The 19,500-nt window shown below is 47.4% G+C and overlaps 1 protein-coding gene across 5 annotated transcripts in view; it reads right to left on the bottom strand.

The window, feature by feature from the left end:
• Positions 1-19,500, bottom strand: part of LOC129812697 (rho guanine nucleotide exchange factor TIAM2-like) — a 159,390-nt gene that overhangs the window by 36,026 nt on the left and 103,864 nt on the right. For 4 of the 5 annotated variants that reach the window (XM_055864495.1, XM_055864496.1, XM_055864500.1 and 1 more), the window contains 6 exons: positions 16,902-16,958; positions 8,838-9,005; positions 6,246-6,350; positions 6,031-6,109; positions 5,801-5,890; positions 5,409-5,642 (listed from right to left, as the gene is read on the bottom strand). In XM_055864495.1, the coding sequence (XP_055720470.1) occupies positions 5,409-5,642; positions 5,801-5,890; positions 6,031-6,109; positions 6,246-6,350; positions 8,838-9,005; positions 16,902-16,958 (733 nt within the window). Of the gene's footprint in view, positions 1-5,408; positions 5,643-5,770; positions 5,891-6,030; positions 6,110-6,245; positions 6,351-8,837; positions 9,006-16,901; positions 16,959-19,500 lie in introns of those variants that run through there. The other variant, XM_055864502.1, reaches the window with a different exon arrangement.

The raw sequence follows: 19,500 nt of genomic DNA on the forward strand, positions 1-19,500 counted from the left end.
ATGAAATTGTAAATACAGTGGCAAGAAAAAGTATGTGAACCCTTTGGAATTACCTGGATTTCTGCATAAATTGGTCATAAAATGTGATCTGATCTTCATCTTAGTCACAACAATAGACACAGTGTGCTTAAACTAATAACACACACATTATTGTAATTTTCTTGTCTATATTGAATACATCATTTATACATTGACAGTGTAGGTTGGAAAAAGTCCTAGGCTAAGGACTTCTCCAAAAGCTAATTGGAGTCAGGAGTCAGCTAACCTGGAGTCCAATCAATGATAGGAGATTAGAGATGTTGGTTAGAGCTGCCTTGCCCTATAAAAAACACTAACAACATTTGAGTTTGCTATTCACAAGAAGCATTGCCTGATGTGAACCATGCCTCGAACAAAAGAGATCTCAGAAGACCTACGATTAAGAATTGTTGACTTGCATAAAGCTGGAAAGGGTTAGAAAAGTATCTAAAATCCTTGATGTTCATCAGTCCACGGTAAGACAAATTGTCTATAAATGGAGAAAGTTCAGCACTGTTGCTACTCTCCCTAGGAGTGGCCGTCCTGCAAGGATGATTGCAAGAGCACAGCGCAGAACGCTCAATGAGGTTAAGAAGAATCCTAGAGTGTCAGCTAAAGACTTACAGAAATCTCTGGAACATGCTAACATCTCTGTTGACGAGTCTACGATACCTAAAACACTAAACAAGAATGGTGTTCATGGGAGGACACCACGGAAGAAGCCACTGCTCTCCAAAAAAAACATTGCTGCACATCTGAAGTTCGCAAAAGAGCACCTGGATGTTCCACAGCGCTTCTGGTAAAATATTCTGTGGACAGATGAAACTACAGTTGAGTTGTTTGGAAGGAACACACAACACTATGTGTGGAGAAAAAAAGGCACAGCACACCAACATCAAAACCTCATCCCAACTGTAAAGTATTGTGGAGGGAGCATCATGGTTTGGGGCTGCGTTGCTGCCTCAGGGCCTGGACAGCTTGCTATCATGGATGGAAAAATTAATTCCCAAGTTTATCAAGACATTTTGCGGGAGAATGTAAGGCTATCTGTCCTCCAATTGAAGCTCAACAGAAGTTGGGTGATGCAACAGGACAATGACCCAAAACACAGAAGTAAATCAACTACAGAATGGCTTCAACAGAAGAAAATACACCTTCTGAAGTGGCCCAGTCAGAGTTCTGACCTCAACCCAATTTGAGATGCTGTAGCATGACCTCGAGCGGTTCACACCAGACATTCCAAGAATATTGCTGAACTGAAACAGTTTTGTAAAGATGAATGGTCCCAAATTCCTCCTGACCGTTGTGCAGGTCTGATCCGCAACTACAGAAAACGTTTGGTTGAGTTTATTGCTGTCAAAAGAGGGTCAACCAGTTATTAAATCCAAGGGTTCACATACTTTTCCACCCTACACTGTGAATGTTTACATGGTGTGTTCAATAAAGGCTTGAAAACGTAGAATTGTGTGTTGTTAGTTTAAGCAGACTGTGTTTGTCTATTGTTGTGACTTAGATGAAGATCAGATCAAATGTTATGACTAATTTATGCAGAAATCCAGGTAACTCCAAAGGGTTCACATACTTTTTCTTGCCACTGTACATGGCTCCAGTGGAGGCTACTGAGGGGTGGACGGCTACTAATAATGGCTGGACTGGTGTCAATGGAGTGGTATCAACCACATGGAATCCACATCTGTGATGTGTTTGATACCATTCCATTGACACCATTCCAGCTATTATTATGAGCCATCCTCCCCTAAACAGCCCCCACTGGAGGGCTATCTTGAAAAAGAGACACTGGTCTCAATGGTGGCTTCCAGCTAAAATAAAGGTAACAAATAAAATAAAAACCATGGTATGGTAATTTCATACCAAAAAAAAATGGCACTTTCCACAGAACCCGTCAGCATTTTTCTGATATTCTGGCATCATTTCAATTATGATATCACACTGGTGGAGAAAATCAAGGCAGGGCAACAGCTTGCTGACAGTAGGCTCAGTCCTCCCACCCAGTAGCTGCCAAGTAGAAGCAATTCTGTGGAAGTATGACTCTCACTCACCAGCCACCTGCCACAGCCAGGAACACTTGCTGTATTTTTACTGCTCTCAGTGAACAGTAGATGCAGTATACAATACTAAGCCAAGGTCAACATCAATGCATTATCAGTCTGTCTGTCTACTGTGATTGTTGGTGACTACTCAGTTCCACAGTAAACCAGCTGATGCTGAGCTCCATCACACAACTGACGCCAGTTCTTTGAGCCAGTGATTTTCCCAACATATTGTATGGTTATAGTAACTATGTTAGACCTGTGAAGTGATGCATACCAGCCTTTTGGCAAAGACACAGTACTGGGTGTGTGCGTTAGTGAGTGGGTACGCACAGTTGAAGTCGGAAGTTTACATACACCTTAGCCAAATACATTTCAACTTAGTTTCACAATTCCTGACATTTAATACTGGTAAAAACTCCCTGTTTTAGGTCAGTTAGGATCACCACTTTATTTTAAGAATGTGAAGTGTCAGAATAATAGTAGACAGAATGATTTATTTCAGCTTTTATTTCTTTCATCACATTCCCAGTGGGTCAGAAGTTTACATACACTCAATCAGTATTTGGTAGCATTGCCTTTAAATTGTTTAACTTGGGTCAAACGTTTCGGGTAGACTTCCTCAAGCTTCCCACAATAAGTTGGGTGAATTTTGGCCCATTCCTCCTGACAGAGCTGGAGTAACTGAGTCACGTTTGTAGGCCTCCTTGCTCTCACACGCTTTTTCAGTTCTGCCAAATCTTCTATAGGATTGAGGTCAGGGCTTTGTGATGGCCACTCCAATACCTTGACTTTGTCGTCCTTAAGCCATATTGTCACAACTTTGGAAGTATGCTTGGGGTCATTGTCCATTTGGAAGACCAATTTGCGACCAAGCTTTAACTTCCTGACTGATGTCTTGAGATGTTGCTTCAATATATCCACATCATTTCCCTCCCCCATGATAACATCTATTTTGTGAAGTTTCTCCAAAAAGTACGATCTTTGTCCCTGTGTGCAGTTGCAAACCGTAGCCTGGCTTCTTTATGGTGGAGCAGTGGCTTCTTCCTTGCTGAGCGGCCTTTCAGGTTATGTCGATATAGGACTCATTTTACTGTGGATATAGATACTTTTGTACCCGTTTCCTCCAGCATCTTCACAAGGTCCTTTGCTGTTGTTCTGGGATTGATTTGCACTTTTCGCACCAAAGTACATTCATCTCTAGGAGACAGAACGCGTCTCCTTCCTGAGCGGTATGACGGCTGCGTGGTCCCATGGTGTTTATACTTGCGCACTATTGTTTGTACAGATGAATGTGGTACCTTCAGGCGTTTGTAAATTGCTCCCAAGGATGAAATAGACTTGTGGAGGTCTACAATTTCTTTTCTGAGGTCTTGGCTGATTTCTTTTCATTTTCCCATTTTGTCAAGCAAAGAGGCACTGTGTTTGAAGGTAGGCCTTGAAATACATCCACAGGTACACCTCCAATTGAATCAAATTATGGATATTAGGCTATCAGAAGCTTCTAAAGCCATGAAATCATTTTCTGGAATTTTCCAAGCTGTTTAAAGTCACAGTCACCTTAGTGTATGTAGACTTCCGACTAGAGGTCGACCAATTAATTAGGGCCGATTTCAAGTTTTCATAACAATCGCAAATCGGTATTTTTGGCCTCTTTTTTTACACCTTTATTTAACTTTAACTAGGCAAGTCAGTTAAGAACACATTCTTATTTTCAATGACGGTATTTAGTCAGCCACCAATTGTGCAAGTTCTCCCACTTAAAAAGATGAGAGGACTGTAATTTTCATCATAGGTACACTTCAACTATGACAGACAAAATGAGAAAAAAAAAAAACATCCAGAAGATCCCATTGTAGGATTTTTTTATGAATTTATTTGCAAATTATGGTGGAAAATAAGTATTTGGTCACCTACAAACAAGCAAGATTTCTGGCTCTCACAGACCTGTAACTTCTTCTTTAAGAGGCTCCTCTGTCCTCCACTCGTTACCTGTATTAATGTTACCTGTATTAATGGCACCTGTTTGAACTTGTTATCAGTATAAAAGACACCTGTCCACAACCTCAAACAGTCACACTCCAAACTCCACTATGGCCAAGACCAAAGAGCTGTCAAAGGACACCAGAAACAAAATTGTAGACCTGCACCAGGCCGGGAAGACTGAATCTGCAATAGGTAAGCAGCTTGGTTTGAAGAAATCAACTGTGGGAGCAATTATTAGGAAATGGAAGACATACAAGACCACTGATAATCTCCCTCGATCTGGGGCTCCACGCAAGATCTCACCCCGTGGGGTCAAAATGATCACCATAACGGTGAGCAAAAATCCCAGAACCACACGGGGGGGACCTAGTGAATGACCTACAGAGAGCTGGGACCAAAGTAACAAAGCCTACCATCAGTAACACACTACGCCACCAGGGACTCAAATCCTGCAGTGCCAGACGTGTCCCCCTGCTTAAGCCAGTACATGTACAGGCCCGTCTGAAGTTTGCTAGAGAGCATTTGGAGGATCCAGAAGAAGATTGGGAGAATGTCATATGGTCAGATGAAACCAAAATATAACTTTTTGGTAAAAACTCAACTCGTCGTGTTTGGAGGACAAAGAATGCTGAGTTGCATCCAAAGAACACCATACCTACTGTGAAGCATGGGGGTGGAAACATCATGCTTTGGGGCTGTTTTTCTGCAAAGGGACCAGGACGACTGATCCGTGTAAAGGAAAGAATGAATGGGGCCATGTATCGTGAGATTTTGAGTGAAAACCTCCTTCCATCAGCAAGGGCATTGAAGATGAAACGTGGCTGGGTCTTTCAGCATGACAATGATCCCAAACACACCGCCCGGGCAACGAAGGAGTGGCTTCGTAAGAAGCATTTCAAGGTCCTGGAGTGGCCTAGCCAGTCTCCAGATCTCAACCCCATAGAAAATCTTTGGAGGGAGTTGAAAGTCCGTGTTGCCCAGCAACAGCCCCAAAACATCACTGCTCTAGAGGAGATCTGCATGGAGGAATGGGCCAAAATACCAGCAACAGTGTGTGAAAACCTTGTGAAGACTTACAGAAAACGTTTGACCTCTGTCATTGCCAACAAAGGGTATATAACAAAGTATTGATATAAACTTTTGTTATTGACCAAATACTTATTTTCCACCATAATTTGCAAATAAATTCATTAAAAATCCTACAATGTGATTTTTGGGATTTTTTCTGTCATAGTTGAAGTGTATCTATGATGAAAATTACAGGCCTCTCTCCTTTTTAAGTGGGAGAACTTGCACAATTGGTGGCTGACTAAATACTTTTTTGCCCCACTGTATGTGTTTAGGCCTTCTCACCTGTGGTGGACTTGGCGCGGTGGTGTGTGTCCAGGAAGTCCTGCAGCAGCTGTGATTGGTTGGGAAGTGGGGTCGGGGTGGAGGGACCAGAGGTCGGGGGTGAGGTGGACGCGGCTTCCCGTCTGAGGGTCAGCTGGAGGGTCTGCTCCGAAAACAACATCTGGATCAGACCCAGGTCCAGAGTGGACACACCTCGACCATTCAGAACCACAATCTCATCCTCTGGTCTCAGCCCTGGAGAGGAATGAACACAAAACAAACACTGTAAGAAATAACGGCACACTGTAATTACACAGTATCATCCAGATATGTATGAATATTTCAATATGAATCATGTTGAAGTCAAAGTTAAGGGAACATACCTTCACTGAAGGCCAGTTAAGGGAACATACCTTCACTGAAGGCCAGTCCATCAGACAGCACCTCACTGACAAAGACGCGGCTGTTCCTCTGTCCGTCTATGTGCCCTGTCACAGCAAAGCCTGACAGAGACGAGAGAAGGCGCCAACGATGGTTCGTAAGGTGCAATGACCATAATAATGACATACAGCCAATTCTTTATAGGATGTCTGTGGCAATGAGACACATACGGTTCCTGTCTGCTAGAGAACCAAACACTCACCAAAGTCCCCAGTGTAGGCAGGTCTGGTCATCTGCAGGGTGAATACATTCAGCAGGAACACCTCAAGCTCGTCATACAACTGCACAAAAGAGGGACAACTCAGCTTAGAAACCACAACTCCACAAGTCAACCAGTGATGTTAAACACAACTTAAACAATGTTATTGTTCTATGCATTTCCAGGGAAGTATTATGCTGAATAGTGTGTTCTCTCACCAGGTCATGTAGTAGTTCGCTGGGTGCAGGGGTACGGACCTCTACTTTCTGGGCCAAGCATCTGTGTAGTCTGAGACAGTGCAGGCTAGGGTCCAGCTGATTCAACTGTGACAGGAGAACACTGTCTGTCAAACACCCTGAATGCAGCAATACACAGCAAACACAACTAGTCTAGGCCAGATACCTGGTCTAAACAAAAAAGGCATTTGGTTATATCTGTGCTGTTGTATCATGTGACATGGGATGTCTTCACTACAGCTCCAAGGTGATTAAGATGAAGGGGCGTCAAGTATGACCTGTGCAATTAATAAAGTGTGTGTGTACATGTGTCTGTGCTGTGTGTAGGGCTGTGACAATACCAGCGTCGCGATATGGCAAAAATGAAAAGACGGTCCTTTAAAAACCTGCTGTATAAATATTGAGTGCTATAGCTTGGAAAACAAATGTGACTCTGGATTTATTTTTTATTTCACCTTTATTTAACCAGGTAGGCTAGTTGAGAACAAGTTCTCATTTACAACTGCGACCTGGCCAAGATAAAGCAAAGCAGTTCGACACATACAACAACAGAGTTTCATATGGAATAAACAAACATACAATCAATAATACAGTAGAAAAATCTATATACAGCATGTGCAAATGAGGTAGGATAAGAGAGGTAAGGCAATAAATAGGCCATGGTGGCAAAGTAATTACAATAAAGCAATTAAACACTGGAATGGTAGGATGTGCAGAAGATGAATGTGTAAATTGACATAAATAAATAAAGTATGGGGATGAGGTAGTTGGATGGGCTATTTACAGATGAGCTATGTACAGGTGCAGTGATCTGTGAGCTGCTCTGACAGCTGGTGATTAAAGCTAGTGAGGGAGGTAAGAGTCTCCAGCTTCAGAGATTGTTGCAGTTTGTTCCAGTCATTGGCAGCAGAGAACTGGAAGGAGAGGCAGCCAAAGGAAGAATTGGCTTTGGGGATGACCAGTGAGATAAACCTGCTGGAGCTCAGGCTACGGGTGGGTGCTGCTATGGTGACCAGTGAGCTGAGATAAGGCGGGGCTTTACCTAGCAGAGACTTGTAGATGACCTGGAGCCAGTGGGTTTGGCGACGAGTATGATGCGAGGGCCAGCCGAAGAGATCATACAGGTCGCAGTGGTGGGTAGTATATGGGGCTTTGGTGACAAAACGGATGGCACTGTGATAGACTGCATCCAATTTGCTGAGTAGAGTGTTGGAGGCTATTTTGTAAATGACATCTCCAAAGTCGAGGATTGGTAGGATGGTCAGTTTTACAAGGGTATGTTTGGCAGCATGAGTGAAGGATGCTTTGGTGCGAAATAGGAAGCCGATTATAGATTTAATTTTGGATTGGAGATGTTTAATGTGAGTCTGGAAGGAGAGTTTACAGTCCAACCAGACACCTAGGTATTTGTAGTTGTCCACATATTCTAAGTCAGAACCGACCAGAGTAGTGATGCTGGAGAGACGGGCAGGTGCGGGCAGCGATCGGTTGAAGAGCATGCATTTAGTTTTACTTGCATTTAAGAGCAGTTGGAGGCCACAGAAGGAGAGTTGTATGGCATTGAAGCTCATCTGGAGGTTTGTTAACACAGTGTCCAACGAAGGGCCAGAGGTATACAGAATGGTGTTGTCTGCGTAGAGGTGGATCAAAGAATCACCAGCAGCGAGAGCAACATCATTGATGCATACAGAGAAGAGAGTCGGCCCGAGAATTGAACCCTATGGCACCCCCAGAGACTGCCAGAGGTCCGGACAACAGGCCCTCCGATTTGACACACTGAACTCTATCGGAGAAGTAGTTGGTGAACCAAGCGAGGCAGTCATTTGAGAAACCAAGGCTGTTGAGTCTGCCGATAAGAATGTTGTTATTGACAGAGTCGAAAGCCTTAGCACAGTACTGTCTCTTATCGATGGCGGTTATGATATCGTTCGGATGACAATGTTTATTTCCAACAATAGGGCTGTTTTCCTAAAGAAGTTTAAAATCGGCTTTGTGTCTCCTTGCCATGATACTAACGAGTATCGCAATCCTGGTATCGTCCCGGCACAAGAAGTGTGGGTGTGAGAATGAACTAGCTAGCCATCCACTCTGTCACAAACCTGAGAGACAGAGTGAGGACAGGTGACTGTGTGGTCAGAGAGTGCAGTGTGTGTGGGCCGGGAGACAGACGGACAATGAGAAGGACGGCCAGACAGACAATGAGACGGCCGGACAGACAATGAGACAGACAGATAATGAGACAGAGACAGTAAACATCTGGAACTGTCTACTGTACAAGCCAGAGCTCTACAATGGGCATAACAATAAATAAAGAGTGTGTCACAAAAGGCAGTAGAGCGTGGGTTGGTCAAATTACTCACAGATTGGAGCTTTTAACATGATTACATTGACAGAGTGTCGTTTAAAAAATGAATAAAAGCAGGGTTAATAAAAGCAAGGCATAAGCTAAAGTAAAAGCTTCTCTCTTAAGTGCCTCTGTTCAAATCAACGATATATCTGCCGTAATATTTACACTCAAAGGGCTCAGTTTTGGGAACGTGAACATCATAACAATCCCTTCTCTGTGACTCTCACCTTGCAGGCTAGGGAGACGACATCAGCCACTGTATGGTCTCGTCTCATAGGCACTTGGATGGCGTGGCTGTCGGGCATGTACACACAGGTCAGTGTTTCTCCACTGCTCTCCCAAAGGCCACCCTCAGGGGGAGCCAGAGAGTAGTGGTTGGCCAAGCTGTCCAGTCTCTGAAAGTAGAGAGAGGGCGAGATGGCGTGAGAGAGAGAGGGCGAGATGGCGGGAGAGAGAGAGGGTGAGATGGCGGGAGAGAGAGAGAGGGTGAGATGGCGGGAGAGAGAGAGGGCGGGAGAGAGAAAGAGGGTGAGATGGCGGGAGAGAGAGAGGGCGGGAGAGAGAGAGAGGGTGAGATGGCGTGAGAGAGAGAGGGCGGGAGAGAGAGAGAGGGTGAGATGGCGTGAGAGAGAGAGGGCGGGAGAGAGAGAGGGCGAGATGGCGGGAGAGAGAGGGCGGGAAAGAGGGCGAGATGGCGGGAGAGAGAGTGGGCAAGACGGCGGGAGAGAGAGAGGGCGAGAGAGAGAGAGAGGGCGAGAGAAAGAGAGAGGGCGAGAGAGAGAGAGAGGGCGAGAGAGAGAGAGAGGGCGAGAGAGAGAGAGAGGGCGAGAGAGAGAGAGAGGGCGAGAGAGAGAGAGGGCGAGAGGGCGAGAGAGAGAGAGAGGGCGAGAGAGAGAGAGACGGCGAGAGAGAGAGAGGGCGAGAGGGCGAGAGAGAGAGAGGGCGAGACGGCGAGAGAGAGAGAGGGCGAGACGGCGAGAGAGAGAGAGGGCGAGAGAGAGGGCGAGAGAGAGAGAGGGCGAGAGAGAGAGAGGGCGAGAGAGAGAGAGGGCGAGAGAGAGAGAGGGCGAGAGAGAGAGAGGGCGAGAGAGAGAGAGAGAGAGACGGCGAGAGAGAGAGAGGGCGAGACGGCGAGAGAGAGAGAGGGCGAGACGGCGAGAGAGAGAGAGGGCGAGACGGCGAGAGAGAGAGAGGGCGAGACGGCGAGAGAGAGAGAGGGCGAGACGGCGAGAGAGAGAGAGAGGGCGAGACGGCGCGAGAGAGAGAGAGGGCGAGACGGCGAGAGAGAGAGAGAGGGCGAGACGGCGAGAGAGAGGGCGAGACGGCGAGAGAGAGAGAGGGCGAGACGGCGAGAGAGAGAGAGGGCGAGACAGAGAGAGGGCGAGACGGCGAGAGAGAGAGAGGGCGAGACGGCGAGAGAGAGAGAGGGCGAGACGGCGAGAGAGAGAGAGGGCGAGACGGCGAGAGAGAGAGAGGGCGAGACGGCGAGAGAGAGAGAGGGCGAGACGGCGAGAGAGAGAGAGGGCGAGACGGCGAGAGAGAGAGAGGGCGAGACGGCGAGAGAGAGAGAGGGCGAGACGGCGAGAGAGAGAGAGGGCGAGACGGCGAGAGAGAGAGAGGGCGAGACGGCGAGAGAGAGAGAGGGCGAGACGGCGAGAGAGAGAGAGGGCGAGACGGCGAGAGAGAGAGAGGGCGAGACGGCGAGAGAGAGAGAGGGCGAGACGGCGAGAGAGAGAGAGGGCGAGACGGCGAGAGAGAGAGAGGGCGAGACGGCGAGAGAGAGAGAGGGCGAGACGGCGAGAGAGAGAGAGGGCGAGACGGCGAGAGAGAGAGAGGGCGAGACGGCGAGAGAGAGAGAGGGCGAGACGGCGAGAGAGAGAGAGGGCGAGACGGCGAGAGAGAGAGAGAGGGCGAGACGGCGAGAGAGAGAGAGAGGGCGAGACGGCGAGAGAGAGAGAGAGGGCGAGACGGCGAGAGAGAGAGAGAGGGCGAGACGGCGAGAGAGAGAGAGGGCGAGACGGCGAGAGAGAGAGAGGGCGAGACGGCGAGAGAGAGAGAGGGCGAGACGGCGAGAGAGAGAGGGCGAGACGGCGAGAGAGAGAGAGGGCGAGACGGCGAGAGAGAGAGAGGGCGAGAGAGAGAGAGGGCGAGAGAGAGAGAGGGCGAGAGAGAGAGAGGGCGAGACGGCGAGAGAGAGAGAGGGCGAGACGGCGAGAGAGAGAGAGGGCGAGACGGCGAGAGAGAGAGAGGGCGAGACGGCGAGAGAGAGAGAGGGCGAGACGGCGAGAGAGAGAGAGGGCGAGACGGCGAGAGAGAGAGAGGGCGAGACGGCGAGAGAGAGAGAGGGCGAGACGGCGAGAGAGAGAGAGGGCGAGACGGCGAGAGAGAGAGAGGGCGAGACGGCGAGAGAGAGAGAGGGCGAGACGGCGAGAGAGAGAGAGGGCGAGACGGCGAGAGAGAGAGGGCGAGACGGCGAGAGAGAGAGAGGGCGAGACGGCGAGAGAGAGAGGGCGAGACGGCGAGAGAGAGAGGGCGAGACGGCGAGAGAGAGAGGGCGAGACGGCGAGAGAGAGAGAGGGCGAGACGGCGAGAGAGAGAGAGGGCGAGACGGCGAGAGAGAGAGAGGGCGAGACGGCGAGAGAGAGAGAGGGCAAGACGGCGAGAGAGAGAGAGGGCAAGACGGTGAGAGAGAGAGGGCAAGACGGCGAGAGAGAGAGGGCAAGACGGCGAGAGAGAGAGGGCAAGACGGCGAGAGAGAGAGGGCAAGACGGCGAGAGAGAGAGGGCAAGACGGCGAGAGAGAGAGGGCAAGACGGCGAGAGAGAGAGGGCAAGACGGCGAGAGAGAGAGGGCAAGACGGCGAGAGAGAGGGCAAGACGGCGAGAGAGAGAGGGCAAGACGGCGAGAGAGAGGGGCAAGACGGCGAGAGAGAGAGAGGGCAAGACGGCGAGAGAGAGAGGGCAAGACGGCGAGAGAGAGAGGGCAAGACGGCGAGAGAGAGGGGCAAGATGTCGAGAGAGGAAAACAGTCAGCGGACAGATCAATAGGTTTCCATTAAACCGATGCAGAAACTGGCAGTGGCTCAAAGTTCAGTGCAAAGATGTCATGCAATTAGCAATTTAGACATCGCAGGATGGAGTCGTTTCATATAATAGCCATCATAATGATGGTGTACACAAGAGGATTGATTACAGGGGGCTATTGGCAGAATTTGCGAGGAACGTGTCTAGACGGGCGACATCTGCACAGATCTACAAAAAGACTTAGCATCATCATGATAATAATAGCCCCATTTAGTTCTAAGTGCCATCCAGATGATTTCATGTTCAGTGATGGATTAATGGCTGCCTTTACAGGCTCTTTCCAGGAGACCATCTGAGGCCCTTAGGCCAATTATTCCCTATCCACATTAACAATGAGGTTGGGGTTAGCATTAATGCTGGGTTGTGTCCTGCCACTGGGCCTCAGAAGCTGCAGTATTTGGGTTTTGGTTGCGACTCCATGTCTCTGAAGGGAAAGAGATTGTGGGCGACGCCACAGTAACAGCACAGACCACAGCTGCTATACAGGCTCCACACCGCCAAGAACCACTCAAACATGTTTCAAAAGTCACAACGAGATAGACATTTCCAGTTGCTATGGTAAGGTCTGGAGGAGAGAGGTGGAGTTCTACCACTTGGAGAGCCAACAGAGTGGTGTATGTGGCTCCGGGATGCTGTCTGTCTGTCTGTCTGCTGGTGTGTCACAGAGGAAAACCTTGGGAGACATTCTCCCCCAGAGACCTGACTGGTCTCTTTGACTATGGTCGGTTTATGATGTTTGTCGGGCATAAACATGTGCGTCACACACACGCCATATGTTTTACTATCCTTGTGGGGCCCTAAAATTGAGTTCCATTCAAAATCCTAGTTTCCCTAACCTAACCCTAAAATAGCCTTTGTCCCCACAAGGGACAATTTTCCTTTTTTAACTATCCTTGTGGGGACTTTTGGGGATTTCACACACACACACACACACACACACACACACACACACACACACACACACACACACACACAAAGTGGCTTTCTGACCAAGGTGTCTGGAAAGAAACATGTACAAGAAAACAGTCATTGAATTTTCCAGCAACATGTCCATTTGGAAAGAATAACCTGACAGAACACTGCCAGCATAAAGCCTACCAATGTTTTGGCCAATGTGTCGCTCAAACCTTTGGGGAGGCAAGCAACAGAGAGCTGGTTCTTCTACAACTTTCTGTCCACTCCTGTGGGTTAATGAGGCCATGTTTATACATTGAGAGAAAACCGGGTTGTCATGGCAAAGGTTGCATAACAACCACCCTGTCTGTCTGTCCATCTAACATGGTGTGACTGGAAAGTAAACGTTCAGTTGGCGGTTGGTGACCAGTCTGCCTCTTCACCTCAAGCCCAGTAGCTGCCGAGTGACTGTGCACTCATTCATGGCCCCAGGCAGGGTTGTAACGGCCTGGTCAACTTTCCACAGGCCAAGCCAAGCCTCAGCATGCGTCTGCCCTCAATGTGTGTGTTTGTTTGCAAACACAAACCTATACTTCAGTATTTCCTCACTTAAGAGGGGAAATAATTTCTAGCAGCCAACCAACATCCGGTATCTTCTAAAATGGAATCAAGAGTAATGGACAGTTCATGTCAGAGCTAACCACCACTCCAAAACACTTTCAACTCGGTACAGTACCTCCTAGCAACAGGCTAACATACAAATACTACAGCTCAGGCAAATCTTTGTGTAACATCAAAATGTACCTTTTTTTTTTTTAAACGAGAGGAAATAGAACGGTATTAAATAATTCCATAGTCTATTTCCATTATTGAAGCACACTGCCTTCTAAGTACATTTAGTTCTTAAAATATCTTCCCCAAACTGTTTCTTCAAAAATAATAGTCAAATTCACGAGCCAAGGTGACATAAGACCAGAGTTGACCACTCCACACAGGGAGAAGCTAACATTAGCGGCACTTCCTTACCTCTGACCTCACATGCAGTAAGGTGGCGGTGCTCATGGGTAACAAAGCGTGGCAGAAAAGGAGGGATGGGGGCTGCAACAGCACAGGGGCGGAGGAAGGGGGTGAGAGGTCAACTACAGTACAACAGGTCAGAGAGCTGCTGGTTGAATAGAGGCGGTGACAGGTGGAACAGGGGCATGATGGGGGAATGGGGGTCAGGGGGATCTCACAGGACTGACATGGTCTGTCACAGCCTCTGGAGAGCCAAAGATTTGTACAGGAGCACCATGATGCCGTTCATTCCTAAGGGATACAGGTGAGGAGGGTTCGCTGGCAGCCACTGTCAGAGCCCTCCATATCCCTCAACAAGCTGAAGCTCCCCCTGATTTGCAGCATTCCTTCCAAGCCTGTTTAAACAATGTCAACAGATCACCAGTCTGTTGAGACAGCTGTGGAGAAGCCCATCTCATAAAAGAACATAGCCACACACACACACACCCGCCCCATCCACCCATTCCTTCAGTGGGTTATGGGAGTGGAGATGATTGATTAATAGAACCATTGCTGAAATTAAGATCCAGAAAGACCAAAAAACGGTAGAGAACAAGTCAAAGCCATCAAACAGGATGCGTGTTGACTGGATAGAGAACAGAGAGACAGGATGAAACGCAAATGGGGCTACAATCAATGAAGCTGGCTTGTCTCTTCTCTGACCTATTAGATTATAAATCTCTCATAACTTAAAAATGGCCTCTGGGAAGGACGTGTCCTCATCCAACTCCAGGGCGGAGTGGGGAACGGGTAAAACATTGTGACACTTTCCCAACAACATTGAACGCTCGTCCTGAAGAAAGGCCATCTTTGTCCCTTCTTCAGCCACATCCTACTCTGTGGCTGGGTGGAGCAATTGCTGTTAGAGGTGGCTATATGGCTTTAACATTGGCCACATTCACCCTGGTCCGCTACTCTCTGACTCAATCTCAATGCAGAGCTTTGTGTCCAGAGGGGTGACGCGAGGCTGCCGGACAGATATACTGCTCTCGCTGTGTGTTCATTGTGACCAGACCAGCCGTTTGCATGTCAAACTATCTGTCCCATAGATCCCAACACATTCAGGACAAGTTGTTTTGTATGGATGAACAGGAGAGCAGAAGAGCCACAGACAACAGAGGTACAGTGCTGTCTGTGTGAGAAAATTCTAGACCGTATTTGGAACTGCCTGACAACAGGTTTGTTACCACATAATAGTTCCAATGTGTGATCCAAGGGGGTTTACAGCTACATTATGTTAGCGCTCAGATTGTGAGAATTTGTGGTATTCACTCCCCACTTTCACACAGAGCTTCTCAACACTGTCTCGCAATACTTTCGAATGATCCCCTTCACGTGGTAAAGAGGAGCCCCTAAGTACACCACCAGAACAAGTCTGGAGGTTTTACCCCTGCTGCTTAAGGCGTCCGCATAATTCCCATCCGAAACAGTTCGGTAGGGATTCTTCAATAAAGTCTTTGTTGGCATTCAACGAGAGACGATTCGTTTTTAGTTTTTTTTTTATTGCGCGACTAAGAACTCTTCGGCAAAAACGACAAAATGAATGACAGATTTCTTGAGTTATCTTAGATTAATTCTAAATATTTTGAGGAAGTGTATACTAGCTACGACGTCTCAAAAAATTGGCAAACATTATTATTGCCGCTTTTCTTGTTTTTCAAGCGAAGGTCTTTTAACCCTCCTGCTGTGTTCTAGTCGAATAGGACTGATTTACAAGTTGTCTCTGAAAAATGAAGTTAATTTAATCGGACTGTCATAAGGTTCCATGACTTGGTCCACACAGGGCATCTGAACACACAAAATACATTGATGATTTTCATTGCATTTTGGGTGTTTTATTTAACTTTTGTACACCTGTGGTGTTCCCGGTCAAAAATGACCAGTCATTAGAAATGAATGGGTGAGACTACAATTAGTGTATAAAATTGAGTTCAGGCATATGCCCATTCATCAGATTGACACACTTCCTCTCCCAGACCCCCACATGCATGTGTGTTTTAGCATGCACCTCACTCCCCTTCTTGGCTTCCATGGGAACCTTTCCCCCACAGGAACCTTTCCCCCACAGGAACCACGCCTGTTGGCATTCTCACAAACAATCGCAGTATTGTTTCAATAATATATAGAACTTTTCTCGCAGCTCTGGTACATAAAGCTTTTTTGAGGCCTTTGCCACAATTCATTCTGTGGCAGCACAATGACCAAACGATATACTGTATGTGAGGCTCTTGATCATATCTTTGATCATGACACTGGTGAGGAGGAGAGAGTCCTTGTTAAACTTTGACACACAGTAGTCAGTGACAAATAGCGCAATATGTTATAGTCAAAATAATCCATACATTATGCTTTTTTTTACTCAAAAACAAGTTGTATGAGCTCAGGTCAATGAGGCCTACAGGCAATAAATAGCAAATAGAAGTTCAAAACTTGTAACGTTCACAAGAACGTAAGTTGATTAAAAAGATCTAACACAACATCAGGTGATAATATATGTATTATTATGGATTTATAATCAGCTATAATGGTGCGGTCATTTTGGACGGTGAAGGGAGTACGCAAACACACTTGTTCGTTTCGGCTGGGCGCCAGCCGAACTCAGGCATGCTGACGCCTTTAGACAGTGAGGGGTAGAATGTCAGCGTGGGCTTCTATTGGACACGGTCTAAAGGTTACTAGTGGGTAAGACGCTGATGATGACCAATTGGTTGCGGTAGGTTAAATAACTCACTTTAGAGCTCTATGATCTTGTCTTTGTTTAGTATCCCTTCTTGTGGTTTATGTTCCCCCTTAGAACCACTGGGGTGCAGGTTTTTCTCCTTTTGATGTACAGAAAAGGCAGTCGAGTTAGACGACTGCAGATGGCATTAGAGGAATCTCAGCTTTCATCCTGATCACGCTCTACGCATGATAGAGACCACAGCCCTAAATTTGCAGAGTCAGACACGACATGCAGACATGACCCCTAACCCGTGATAACACCTGAGAGATGTCATCACACGGCTTGTCATCGTAATTCGTAACCATGAAGCTTGATGAGACGCATGATACTGCTGTTCCATGTTTCAGACATATGCGCTCACTTAGAAAATCTAGACGGTAGACGCTCAGTCAATTAACTATAAGATTGTTTGACACTTGTTTGATATCTAATCCGAAGCAGACATAAAAAAAAAGATGGTATTTTGACATCTATATTTCTTAACAAGGTCATACAATTTTATGAAACAGTCGTATAAAAAAATGGTAACAGACTCACCTCAGAACTAGTGTGTGGGAAGCAGTAGGCCTGTCCTCCTTCATTACTTTCAAAGATCTGCAACGAAGAGAAACACACATTGACTTGTAAAAATCCCCTTAGTCATCTATTAAACAGCAGTGACCCATAGCAGCAGACGTATTACACAGACAGACACTGTTATTATGTAGCTAATTAAAAAGTGAGCAGTGAGGGCCTGGTGCTTTGATATCATTTCCATGGAGGATGGGGCAGAGGCAACCTGTGAGGCCCCAGAAGAAGGCAGTAATAAGCAGTGTGTAGATACAGAAACAGGACCGAGGCTAATAAGACTTATGTGTGGCAGGAGAAAGAGAGAGGGAAGAGATGAAAGGAGAGACCGCCCGAACCGGCAGAGACGATGGTGGGGGACACCTCTCCCTCTCCAGATCTCTTACTTTAGCTCTGGGGGGGGGGGGGGGGGGTTACATTAGTAAAATATCCCTCGTCAACATCAGATTTGCAACTTTTCTGTTTACACATACCACCCCAACAGATCCACAGATGATGCAATCTCTATTGCACTCCACACTGCCCTTTCCCACCTAGACAAAAGGAACACCTATGTGAGAATGCTATTCATTGACTACAGCGCAGTGTTCAACACCATAGTGCCCTCAAAGCTCATCACTAAGCTAAGGACCCTGTGATTCAACACCTCCCTCGGCAAATGGATCCTGGACTTCCTGACGGGCCGCCCCCAGGTGGTGAGGGTAGGCAAGACATCTGCCACGCGAACCCTCAAAATGGGGGCTACGCCTCTTCCCCCTCAGGAGGTTGAAAAGGCACGGGACCTCAGATCCTTCAAAAGTTATACGTCTGCACCATTGAGAACATCTTGACTAGCTGCATCAATGCTTGTTATGGCAACTGCTTGGCATCCGACTGCAACGCGCCACAGAGGGTATTGAGTACGGCCCCAGTCCCTGCCACCCAGGACCTCTATAGCAGGCGGTGTCAGAGGAATGCCCTAAAAATTGTCAAAGACTCCAGCCACCCAAGTCATAGACTGTTCTCTTTGCTACTGCATGGCAAGCGGTACCGGATCGCCAAATCTGGGACCAAAAAGCTCCAGAACAGCTTATACCCCCTTATGCACACTCACTGGACTCTACCCACACACTGCACTGACACCCCAACACACACATCACACTCTGTTTATTATCTATCCTGATTGCCTAGTCATTTTTACCCCTACCGACATGTACATATTACCTCAACTACCTCGTACCCCTCGACATTGACTCGGTGCCAGTAGACCTTGTATATAGCCTTGCTATTGTTCTTTTATTGTGTCGTTTTTGCTTTCATCGTACTTTTTAACTCTGCATGGTTTGGAAAGGGCTCGTAAGTAAGCATTTCACGTTAAAGTCTACACGTGTTGTATTCGGCACATGTAACAAATACAATTTGACTTGGCCAAAGCCACATTCAAAGCCTCTATATGCGAGTGCATCTATTAGAATACCAATTCAAATTATACAGGAACTTCTCATCTAAACCATGTTGCACATCACGTTGCACACTTGATTAATGCAATGATTCACAAATGTGTGGCTATTTTAACAGCCTTTAATATCTTTCCTGGGACTAGTATGTGTGGTCAAAGTAGTGTAGTTAGCCCTCTAGGAAGGGTGACTCTGCAGGGTCAGAGGGATGACCGATAACTACTCTACTGTACTTCAACCCAGCTAAACCCAAACACTCCGCCTCGCTACAGATGAGACTCCGATGAGAAATGAACATGGCCTCTCCAGACAGAAAGCAGTAGTAGTGACACATATAGTACTCCACTGACCTCTGTCTACCTAACCCAGGCTGTATGCAGCACAGAGCAGGCCCTGTAATAAGTAGGTGTAAAAACCACAGGTTGACTGTTGTAAAGCCAACTCCTTCTTGAAATCTTAAACCTCCTCGGTCTTGTCTACTACAGCGCCTGAACCCTGGCCAGGTAGCTTCTAGCGTAACGCTACACCCTCTTGTCTAGCAGAGAGAGGAGAGGAGAGGGGAGGGCCTGTGCTGAGGGAGAGGTTCTGATTTTGGAATGACCAACCAGAGTAAATTGGATTTGGGCTTAGTCAAGGGAGATGACTCAATGTGACGTGGGATGTGACTAATGTTTATAGTATAGAAGTAGAGAAAGAGAGAGGAGAGAGCCAAGGAAAGAGGAAAGGGGATATGAGAAAGAGAAAGTAAAGGAGTGAGAGAGTTTGGCATTAAAGATCAGCCTGCTGTCTAAACCCCTCTGTAATAAGCACGTGTCATGAGCAATGGCGTCACACAGAGGCTCAACTAGTCTCTAGGAAAGATGGGAAACGTATCTCACACTACCGCCAGCCCTGCCCACACTACCGCCAGCCCTGCCCACACTACCGCCAGCCCTGCCCACACTACCGCCAGCCCTGCCCACACTACCGCCAGCCCTGCCCACACTACCGCCAGCCCTGCCCACACTACCGCCAGCCCTGCCCACACTACCGCCAGCCCTGCCCACACTACCGCCAGCCCTGCCCACACTACCGCCAGCCCTGCCCACACTACCGCCAGCCCTGCCCACACAAGACAGCAGATGTACCTTGAG

This window comes from Salvelinus fontinalis, chromosome 16 (genome assembly GCF_029448725.1).
Source record: "Salvelinus fontinalis isolate EN_2023a chromosome 16, ASM2944872v1, whole genome shotgun sequence".
In the NCBI taxonomy this organism is placed as follows: domain Eukaryota; kingdom Metazoa; phylum Chordata; class Actinopteri; order Salmoniformes; family Salmonidae; genus Salvelinus; species Salvelinus fontinalis.